The sequence below is a fragment of the Salvelinus sp. IW2-2015 genome, unplaced genomic scaffold (genome assembly GCF_002910315.2).
Source record: "Salvelinus sp. IW2-2015 unplaced genomic scaffold, ASM291031v2 Un_scaffold3026, whole genome shotgun sequence".
Taxonomy (NCBI): Eukaryota; Metazoa; Chordata; class Actinopteri; order Salmoniformes; family Salmonidae; genus Salvelinus; species Salvelinus sp. IW2-2015.
In genome coordinates this window covers 16,274-28,139 of record NW_019944318.1, presented here as the reverse complement: position 1 = coordinate 28,139, position 11,866 = coordinate 16,274, and the positions used below count along the sequence as shown (strand labels likewise).

At 44.4% G+C, this 11,866-nt stretch overlaps 1 protein-coding gene across 1 annotated transcript in view; it reads right to left on the bottom strand.

The window, feature by feature from the left end:
• cyp3a65 (cytochrome P450, family 3, subfamily A, polypeptide 65) overlaps positions 1–2,247 on the bottom strand; it is a 17,933-nt gene extending 15,686 nt beyond the window's left edge. The window contains exons 1-3 of the mRNA XM_070440806.1: positions 1,991–2,247; positions 168–261; positions 4–43 (exon numbers count right to left, since the gene is read on the bottom strand). Coding sequence (XP_070296907.1) covers positions 4–43; positions 168–261; positions 1,991–2,061 — 205 coding nt within the window. The 5' untranslated portion in view covers positions 2,062–2,247. The remainder of the gene's footprint in view (positions 1–3; positions 44–167; positions 262–1,990) is intronic.
• Positions 2,248–11,866: the final 9,619 nt, after the last annotated feature.

The following is an 11,866-nucleotide window of genomic DNA, read 5'->3' as shown; positions in this document are numbered from 1 at the left end:
CGCCGTACTTCTGGTAACAGTCATTGTCAAAAATGAAGAGACCCTGTGAAAGAAGGGAGAGGAGATCAGCTCGAGTCTTCAGGGTCCTCATGTCAACACTATATGGACACCCAGTGAGTTCGAGCAACACACTAGAAGTAGTAGTATTAATGTAGCAGTAATCTCACCCTTTTGTACTCTAAAAACGTCCCTATGAAGGGGAGAGGTTTAGGTCCCTGGATCCCGAGTTTCTTGAAGAATCCATAAGGTGCATACCCATACCTTATTATAGGGTTAGAGAGAAATATTCAGTGAGGGGAACGACCCAATTGTTTCCTAKMTGAAGTCTCAGTCGCCCATTTGAAGACCAGGAACTGTCTTTTTAGTGTGTCGCCATCCTGCTTCATGGAGGAGTTTTTGGAAACATCGTATGCAGTTTGAGCCACTCAAAGCAAGTGAAGTTGCAGGCTAGCTCAGTGCTGCCCCTTCATTGAGTATCTCAAGTTGATGGCCGACTGCAGGCTGCCAGTAGCCACTAAATTATCCTTATGTGTGTGATTTAAGCAAAAAGGCCCCAGGGGGGGTTGTATATGGATAATATACCACAGTTAAGGGCTGGTCTTTATGCATGACGCAATGCAGAGTGCTAGGACACGGCKCTTAGGCGTGGTATATTGGCCATATATCACTAACCCCTGAGGTGCCTTATTGCTATTATAAACTGGTTACCAACATAATTAGAGCAGTAAAAATAAATGCTTTGTCATACCCGTGGTATATGGTCTGATATACCATGGCTTTCAGCCAATCAGCATTCAGGGCTCAAACCACACAGTTTATAATAAAAAATAATTGGTTAAAGGACATAAATCTGAAATAGAAGCACGTATTGGTACCATGATTGTGTTCGAAATTGTTTTTACATCCATGAATATTGACCAATATTTCTGAAAACATTGCCTGCAGTACCCCGGTCGGCCTCAATGAGAGAGAGCAGTCGTTCTCATTTAGTCCATGTAATAATAGATTTTACAGTAATATTTCAAATCACAGTAGTTAAAGTACAGATAATACACTCAAGATACAGTATAAAACACAACATACATTACTTGAGATACTTGTTGGCTATGTAATGTTTACATATAATGTATGTAGCTGTATAGTTTACTGCCTATAGGCTTACGCTGTAACAGAACATGTTACTACTGTGTGATGTTTTCAACTTAAAAGGTACTACATGTAACAATTCAACAACAAACTGTATCTTGTTGTCAAAACAAGAGATTTGCTGGCCCCAGCCAATTTGACAACAAGAGATTTGCTGGCCCCAGCCAATTTGGACCAATAAAGGAGATTTGCTGGCCCCAGCCAATTTGACAACAAGAGATTTGCTGGCCCCAGCCAATTTGACAACAAGAGATTTGGCTGGCCCCAGCCAATTTGACAACAAGAGATTTGCTGGCCCCAGCCCAATTTGACAACAAGAGATTTGCTGGCCCCAAGCCAATTTGACAAACAAGAGATTTGCTGGCCCCAGTCAATTTGACAACAAGATATTGGCTGCCCAGTCAATTTGACCACAAGAGATTTGCTGGCCCCAGTCAATTTGACCACAAGAGATTTGCTGGCCCCAGTCAATTTGACCACAAGAGATTTTGCTGGCCCCAGTCAATTTGACCACAAGAGATTTGCTGGCCCCAGTCAGTTTGACCACAAGAGATTTGCTGCCCAGTCAATTTCACCACAAGAGATTTGCTGGCCCCAGTCAGTTTGACCGCAAGAGATTTGCTGGCCCCAGTCAATTTGACCAAAAGAGACAGTCTGTCTTTTTGTTGAAACAATAAGAAGGCTTCACCATTAGAATAAAATTGTGTGTGGGCCAAATAACATTTTTGTGAAAATGTCATTCCATTATTTCTGAGATATATTTAAGGACATTCGTCATTTTCTCAACAGCAGGTTAGTACAGCAAGCATGATTATTAAAACTTTTCTAATAAAAGCTAACTTACCACATGAAGATAGCAAATAGTATCGCTATCAGAGTCCATGTCTCCGTGGAGAACGAAGGAAAGTACCACATCGTGTCTCCGCTCTGTTGCGCTTTTGACTCTGACCGTAGGCTCTGACCGACCTGTAATTCTCTCTCCTTCTTCTGTAATATTATGGCGGTCCACAAAGGAATGGTGAAATTATTTTACTTCCACCTTTTTAAAGGGCTATTCGGTAGTTTGGAAGGTTAACGGGCGATTCTTTAGAGAGAGAGAGAGACAGAGAGAGAATAGAGATAGATAGAGGACTCATATATAATATATATATGTGCCATTATAGCTTCTAGAATGACACATATAAATCCCCACCAGAAATGTGTACTTTGACTACATTAAAATGGCAAAGGCATGGTGGGAAGCCCTCAATGGTGCTCCCCATGCTGAAATGCCTTTTTGGTCATTATAGGCCTCTATCATTCTCTATGGGGGAGGGCGAAGGGCGGGCAGAAGTAAAACAAATGACACAGGAATGTAAATGATTGACACAGGAATAGAAAATGAAGTCATAGATAGTTCTCTCTGCTACCACACGGCAAGCGGAACAGGAGCGCCAAGTCTAGGTCCAAAAGGTCCTTAACAGCTTCTACCCCCAAGCTATAAGACAGCTGAACAAGTAATGAAATCCACCCAGACTATTTACATTGACCCCCCCCCCTTTGTTTTTACACTCTGCTACTGTTTATTATCTATGCATAGTCATTATACCCCAACCTACATGTACAAACTACCTCGACTAACCTGTACCCCTGCACATTGACTCGGTACCGGTACCCCCTGTATATAGCCTCGTTATTGTTATGTAATTTTATTGTGTTACTTAAAAAAAAATTACTTTAGTTTATTTAGTAAATATTTATATTTCTTGAACTGCATTGTTGGTTAAGGCCTTGTATTTCACGGTAAGGTCTACACCTGCTGTATTCGGCGCATGTGACAAATAATATTTGATTTTGATTTGAGCAATAACAAGACACAACTAGCTGAAACAAGCTACCTACGATTCCCCCATCACTTTACCCAGCCCTGGTGTGTATTCACAAGAACCACCTTTACCCCAGCCCTTGTGTGTATTCACCAGGAACCACCTTTACCCCAGCCCTGGTGTGTATTCACAAAGAAACCACCTTTACCCCAGCCCCAGTGTGTATTCACCAGGAACCATCTTTACCCCAGCCCTGGTGTGTTATTCACCAGGAACCACCTTTACCCCAGCCCTGGTGTGTATTCACAAGAAACCACCTTTACCCCAGCCCCGGTGTGTATTCACCAGGAACCATCTTTACCCCAGCCCTGGTGTGTATTCACCAGGAACCATCTTTACCCAGCCCTGGGGTGTATTCACCAGAACCATCTTTATCCCAGCCCTGGTGTGTATTCACCAGGAACCATCTTTACCCAGGCCTGGTGTGTATTCACCAGGAACCATCTTTACCCCAGCCCTGGGGTGTATTCACACAGGAACCATCTTTACCCCAGCCCTGGTGTGTATTCACCAGGAACCATTTTTCTCCCAGCCCTGGTGTGTATTCACAGGAACCATCTTTACCCCAGCCCTGGTGTGTATTCACCAGGAACCACCTTTACCCCAGCCCTGGTGTGTATTCACAAGAAACCACCTTTACCCCAGCCCCGGTGTGTATTCACCAGGAACCACCTTTACCCCAGCCCTGGTGTGTATTCACCAGGAACCATCTTTACCCAGCCTGGTGTGTATTCACCAGGAACCATCTTTACCCCAGCCCTGGTGTTGTATTCACCAGGAACCATCTTTACCCCAGCCCTGGTGTGTATTCACCAGGAACCATCTATACCCCAGCCCTGGGGTGTATTCACCAGGAACCCTCTTTACCCCAGCCCTGGTGTGTATTCACCAGGAACCATTTTTATCCCAGCCCTGGTGTGTTATTCACCAGGAACCATCTTTACCCCAGCCCTGGTGTGTATTCACCAGGAACCATCTTTACCCCAGCCCTGTTGTGTATTCACCAGGAACCCTCTTTACCCCAGCCCTGGTGTGTATTCACCAGGAACCATCTTTACCCCAGCCCTGGTGTGTATTCACCAGGAACCATCTTTACCCCAGCCCTGGTGTGTATTCACCAGGAACCCTCTTTACCCCAGGCCGGGTGTATTCACCAGGAACCATTTTTATCCCAGCCCTGGTGTGTATTCACCAGGAACCATCTTTACCCCAGCCCTGGTGTGTATTCACCAGGAACCATCTTTACCCCAGCCCTGGGGTGTATTCACAGGAACCCTCTTTACCCCAGCCCTCGTGTGTATTCACCAGGAACCATCTTTATCCCAGCCCTGGTGTGTATTCACCAGGAACCATCTTTACCCAGCCCTGGGTGTGTATTCACCAGGAACCCTCATTATTCCAGCCCTGGTGTGTATTCACCAGGAACCATTTTTATCCCAGCCCTGGTGTGTATTCACCAGGAACCATCTTATACCCAGCCCTGGTGTGTATTCACCAGGAACCATCTTTACCCAGCCCTGGGGTGTATTCACCATTAACCCTCTTTACCCCAGCCCTGGTGTGTATTCACCAGGAACCATCTTTACCCCAGCCCTGGTGTGTATTCACCAGGAACCATCTTTACCCCAGCCCTGGTGTGTATTCACCAGGAACAAATCTTTACCCCAGCCCTTTGTGTATTCACCAGGAACCATCTTTACCCCAGCCCTGTGGTGTATTCACCAGGAACCATCTTACCCCAGCCCTGGTGTGTATTCACCAGGAACAAATCTTTACCCCAGCCCTGTTGTGTATTCACCAGGAACCATCTTTACCCCAGCCCTGGGGTGTATTCACTAGGAACCACACGGAAAAAATGAGCGGAAAATCGGAGAACCCACCTAATTTTTTCCAATAAGAAACAAGTTTTTGTGCAAAAAGTGTCACTTTACAAAATGTTTTGCTATGGTTTGATACATGTGCACTTAAAGCGCAACTGAAGGCAATAAACAACTTCTCTGATAGCATCGATAATAAGTCAMAAACATTTATTCTAGTGTCAAAAGGACTACAAAGTGTAGGCTAAAAAGGATAATTTTGTTCATAATGTCCCCCATTGTGTTGTWTGACCTTTTATTGTCCCCAGCACAAGGTGCACCTGTGTAACGATCATGCTGTTTAATCAGCTTCTTGATATGCCACACCTGTCATGCCAAAGAATAAATGCTCACTAACAGGGATGTAAACAAATTTGTGCACAACATTTGAGAGAAATAACCTTTTTGTGCATTACATGTTGCGTTTATATTTCTGTTCAGTGTATATTGGGGGTCGGCTTTTCTCTGTCCTCTATGTCTAAATTTGTAATGGTAAAGGTTCACATTTTTTAATTTACGTATTTAATACATTTTGAGTCTTGAGGATGCGCTCTGAGCATGTGGGCTGAGCAGACATTTAACAAAACAGAAAACAGAAAACATCATAAAGCAAAGTGCTTCTTTGTACTTTGAGGCACTWTGCCCTTTTAGGGCATTTAAGCTCCAACTCGTCTCCTAATGTACCAAAAYCCTGTGGATTTATGTCCTTGTACATACATTGGAGAAAGACTGCCCCGTAAGTGTTGTGGTCAGTTGCATTACCTTGTAAATTAAATTAAAATATAGTGGCTGGTGGGGGTCTAATTGGGAGAGTGGATCAACCAAGAGACTGAAATGAGATGAGTGGAGGCCTCACACACTTCAGAAAGGTGTCTGATGCCCTCCCACTCACCCCGTCCCAATCCCTCGGATAGAGCACCTCTCCACTCTCACCAATAACCGCCAGCGAATCTTAGCTATAAACAAACAAGGAATAATTATGTCCAGAACTCTTATTCATTTTACAGCAGGTTAAGTCACAAAAATAAATACAATTACATTTGTTAGTTTTCACTCTGTCAAAACCTAATGGATGACCAGTAAAAGCACAAACCAAGTTTATTCACCCACCGGGTCAAACAACTGCAAAGATAGATACAGTGGGGCAAAAAATTATTTAGTCAGCCACCAAGTTCTCCCACTTAAAAAGATGAGAGAGGCCTGTAATTTTCATCATAGGTACACTTCAACTATGACAGACAAAATAAGAACAAAAAATCCAGAAAATCACATTGTAGGATTTTTWATTAATTWATTTGKAAATGATGGTGGAAAATAAGTATAACATGCRTCCAGCTGTTTGCTTAGAAATTCTAGGTACAATTAGGAGGCCTGCATCTTGTGACCGTAGCGTACGTGTAGGTATGTACGGCAGGACCAAATCGMAAAGATAGGTAGGAGCAAGCCCATGTAATGCTTTGTAGGTTAGCAGTAAAACCTTGAAATCAGCCCTAGCCTTAACAGGAAACCAGTGTAGGGAGGCTAGCACTGGAGTAATATGATCAAATTCTTTGGGTTCTAGTTAGGATTCTAGCAGCCGTATTTAGCACTAACTGAAGTATATTTAGTGCTTTATCCGGGTAGCCGGAAAGTAGAGCATTMCAGTAGTCTAACCTAGAAGTAACAAAAGCATGGATACATTTTTCTGCATCATTTTTGGACAGAAAGCCAACACATTGTAGTATAGTTAAAGCCTTTATTTTCACTCTKCCAAACCAAACACATCTCTCTCCACCTCCCTGTTTTATTTTCTTGTAGCTTGATTAGGGCTTCATCACACTTGTGAATTCCATCCTTTGCATTTCCTTCTATACCCACAGCACTGCCAGGAAGCAAAGCTTCAATTTGATCCCCTTTTCCTCCAGTGATTGTCTGATCGGAGTATTTTCCTTTCGTCTCTCTCTCAGCTTAGCAGACAGGTCCTGGACGAATCGAATGGACCGGCTGTGGATTTTGATCTCCTTTCCCCCGTTTGCCCTCAATTTTAATTTTGGTCTGATAGTTCCACAGTTTGAAGATTACCACGCGTGGGTATTTAGCCTTCTTCTGTTTCACGACGATCCTATGGCATCGTTCCAGATCTTTTGGTGATATATCCACGTCAAGTTCCTCTGATATTTTCTTCCTTGTCCAATTCATCTTCTAAAGTTTGCGACTTTGGATCCAAAAAGCAAATTTTGTTATCTTGTTTGTTCATGCGCACGCCTTGTTTGTGCGTGTCTGACACGATAACCTCTACTTTCTTTTGACGGGTAATCTACTGTTGTAATAACAGATTGTAGCAGTTCAATTGTTTTGGTGTGGATTGAGAGCATCTGTTTTCCTGGATAGCTTTTAACAGTTCATTGCTCTCGTTCGCGTCTCCAAGTTGCTCCTTGTCTTTTCCTCTGGGAGAAGCCATGGCTTGTTGGATGTGTCGCCGCACCACTTTACCAACTCGCTCAAACTCTTAGCTGCTTGGGGATATGTTGATTTATCGATTTTAGAGACTTACATTTAAACTTTGCTGTCTGGTTTCTACATATAACCACAGTTTTGTCGGAACAGAACAGAGCTGTTCAATCCCCATGCACCCTATCGGCACACCAGTGGAGGCTGCTGCGGGGAGGACAGCTCATAATAATGTCTGGAACAGAGCTAATGGAATCAAACACATTACCACGAGCCCATCTTCCCCAATTAAGGTGCCACCAACCTCCTGTGCAGTACACACAGCTKATGTCATCCAATGAGACAAACCAAAGATAGTTAAAGGTCAATAGCCCCTAAAAAACAACTTATCTTTTWGAAAACAGCCTGTGGCATCAATTTGAGTTATTTATCCTAGTGTKAAAATTGACCWCAACGTGTACAATTTAAAAAAAAATTGATCATAAAGTCAGTCTCATCCAAAATTGAGTTTTGTAAGAGAGTTGGTCACGACAAGATTATCAATATGTCTAAGCTGATCCCTTCCAACATCTTGCTCATTGCCATGCCAACCATGTTTGACAGAGGAGTTGGCTGAAGCAGAAATCAACTGCGCTAGACTAACAGGTTATGATACTGTAGGCATGTGCCTAAACCCTCTCCTCTCTTCCTCGCCGTCCTGGTTTTCACCCTTGCCTGTCGTGACTCTGAGCCCGCCTGCCTGACCACTCTGCCTGCCCATAACCCTGAGCCTGCCTGCCGTCCTGTACCTTTGCCCCACCTCTGGATTATTGACCTCTGCCTGCCCTTGACCTGTCTTTTGCCTGCCCCTGTTGGATTATTAAACTATTGTTGATTCGATGTTGTCTGCATCTGGGTCTTACCTTCAAACCTGATAGTATGACTCCCTGGGCAAACCCCCACTTCAGCCCCCCAACCAAAAAAACCCACCATCCTGCACTAACTGTAATTTTAGAGGTGTGCTATTTGATAGATTCCCCACTCCCCCTAGCTCGGGCTTCCAATGGGAAGAACTGAGGTCAACCTACCCCCGCACCCCTCCCCATCTCGTACTTCTGAGTGGGAGATCTTCCCAGGCAGTAGCTTTCCTAGCTCACAAACTAGAATCAGGGCCCCCACTCCGACAAGGTTAATTGACCCACAGTCCCACACGGTGACATGATATCATTGATGTGATGTGCAAATGAGCGATAGAAAACCACATTCTTTTGTGCGGGCGCCCGTGCCGCCCTCGACAAGATTCAGCGCTGTGCGGCTGCCCATGTCGCCTATACCTAAATCCGCCAGTGAGCCAGGGGCACACTCCACTGTTGAGTGAGTTCGTCAGAGGTGGTAGGGATGACCAGGGATGTTCTCTTGATAAGTGCGTGAATTGGACCATTTTCCTGTTCTGCWAAGCATTCAAAATGTAATGAGTACTGTTGGCTGTCAGGGAAAATGCATGAAGTGAAAAGTACATTCTTTGCATTAGGAATGTAGTGAAGTAAAAGTAAAAGTTGTCAAAAATATAAATAGTAAAGTACAGATACCTATAAAAACGAACTTTAAGTAGTACTTAAAATATTTTTACTTAAATACTTTACCAACAGGAGGTCAGGAAGTGCAGCTCAGTTTCCACCTCATTTTGTAGGCAGTGTGCACATAGCCTGTCTTCTCTTCAGAGCCAGGTCTGCCTACGGCGGCCTCTCTCAATAGCAAGGCTATGCTCACTGAGTCTATACTAATCAAAGCTTTCCTTCGTTTCAGGTCAGTCACAGTGGTCAGGTATAAAGCCACTGTGTACTCTCTGTTTAGATCCTAATTGGTATGTCGAATTTTATTTTCCTTTTGATGGCGTAGAAGGCTCTTCTTGACTTGTCTCACAGATTGTTCACAGCTTTGTGGAAGCTATTTAAAGAATACTTTAAATACTACTTCAAATCAAATTTTATTTGTCACATACGCCGAATACAAGACTTTACCATGAAATGCTTACTTACCAGCCCATAACCAACAATGCAGAATTTTAAAAAAAGTATATAAGAAAATACATGCAAAAAATGCACATAAAAAACTAATAAACCTAAAGTAAGAAAAAAAAGTAAACACAATAAATAACAATAAACAAGTTCTATGTACAGGGGACCGGTACAGAGTCAATGTGCGGGGGTACAGGTTAGTCGAGGTAAATTGAGGTAATATGGGCAAGTAGGTAGGGGTAAAGAATTTGCATAGATAATAAACAGCAAGTAGCTGCAATGTAAAAAAAAAGGCGATTAATGCAAAATAGTCCAGGTAGCCATTAAATTAATCATTCAGCAATGACTTGAAGCTGTTAAATGGATTTTTAGACCTAGACTTGGCGCTCCGGTACGCTTGCCGTGCGGTAGCAGAGAGAAACAGTCTATGACTAGGGTGGCTGGAGTCTTTGACCATTTTTAAGCCGTTCCTCTGACACCGCCTGGTATAGAGGTCCTGGATGGTATAGAGGTCCTGAATGGCATCTGCGTGGCAGATGTGTTGTTGCCTACCCTTTTCACCTAGGGGCGGCCCGGTCAGGAAGTCCAGGATCCAGTTGCAGAGGGAGGTGTAAGTCCCAGGTTCCTTAGTTGAGTGATGACCTTTGACAGAACTATGGTGTTGAATGCTGAGCTGTAGTCAACAAACTGCATTTTCACGTAGGTGTTCCTTTTGTCCAGGTGGGAAAGGGCAGTGTGGAGTGCAATGGAGAATGCATCATCTGTGGATCTGTTGGGGCGGTATGCCTAATCGTAATGGGTCTAGGTTTCTGGGATGATGTGTTGATGTGAGCCATGACCAGCCTTCAAAGCACTTCATGGCTACAGTGTAAGTGATACGGGTAGCCATTTTAAGCAGGTTACTTTGGCATTCTTGGGCACAAGGACTATGGCGGTCTGATTGAAACATGTAGGTATTAAAGACTCTGTCAAGTGGGAGGTGAAAAATGTCAGTGAAAACACTTGCCAGTTTGGTCAGCGCATTCACTGAGTATGGCCGTCCTGGTAATCCGTCTGGCCCTGCGGCCTTGTGAAGTGACCCTGTTTAAGGTTTTACTCACATCGGCTACGGAGAGCGTTGATCACACAGTGCTACAGAACAGCTGGTTCTTCATGCATGGTTCAGTGTTGCTTGCCTCGAAGAAGGCATTTAGCTAGTTTGGTAGACTCGCGTCACTGGGCAGCTCGCGGCTGGGTTTCCTTTTGTAATCCGTAATAGTTTGCAAGCCCTGCCACATCTGACGAGCATAAGAGTCGGTGTAGTAGGATTCAGTCTTAGTCCTGTACTGATGCTTTCCCTGTTTTGATGGTTCATCAGAGGCATAGTGGGATTTCGGCATTAGCGTCTGGATTAGTGTCCGCTCTTTGAAAGCGGCAGCTCTACCTTTAGCTCAACCGCGGATGTTGCCTTTAATCCATGGCTTCTGTTGGGGTATGTACATACGGTCACTGTAGGGGACGATGTCATTGATCCACTTATTGGATGAAGCCAGTGACTGATGTGGTATACTCCTCGATGCCATCGGATGAATCCCGGAACATATTCTAGTCTGTGCTATCAAAACAGTACTGCAGCTTAGCATCCACGTCATGAGACCACTTCCATATTGAACAAGTCACTGGTACATCTTGCTTGACATTTTTGGGGTATTTATTTTTGGGGTATTAATTTTCTCCCCAATTTCAATATCGTCTCATCACTGCACTGCAACTCCGCAATGGGCTCGTGAGAGGCGAAGGTGTAGTCAAGCATCCTCCGAAACATGACCCGCTTAACCGCGTCCTTAACACCTGCCAGTTTAACGCTCGAAGCCAGCCGCAACGAACGTGTTGGAGGAAACACTGTTCAACTGGCGCCCAGGGTCAGCCTGCTGGTCACCCGGCCCGCCACACGGAGTCGCTAGGGAGCTATGAGCCAAGTAAAGCCCTCCCCCCCGGCCAAACCCTCCTCTAACCTGGACGACGGTGGATCAATTGTGCCACATCCTAAGGACTCCCGGCCACGGCGGTTGTGGCAGCAGCCGGGAATGAACCTGTGTCTGTAGTAACGCTTCCCTGCTTGAGTTTTTGCTTGTAAGCAGGAATCAGGAGGATAGAATTATGGTCAGATTTGCCAAATGGAGGGTGAGGAAGAGCTTTGTACGCATCTCTATGTGTGGAGTAAAGGTGGTCTAGAGTTTTTTTCCCCTCTGGTTGGCACATGTGACATGCTGGTAGAAATGTGGTAAAATGGATTTAAGTTTTCATGCATTAAAGGACCCGGCCACTAGGAGAGCTGCTTCTTGTGAGCATTCTCTTGTATGCTTATGGCCTTACACAGCTCGTTGAGTGCGGTTTTAGTTCCTGCATCGGTTTTTGTGGTGTTAAAAAACAGCTACGAAAAATAGAGATAAACTCCCTAAATAGTGGGGTCTAGAGATCTCAGGGCTTCATGCCCGCTTCAAACCCTCTTCTCCATGTAATGTCTGTTTTGAAGTCAAGTTTGACAAGGTACAAGGTACAAGTACAAGGGGGAGGAGGAGTTCTCCTTTTT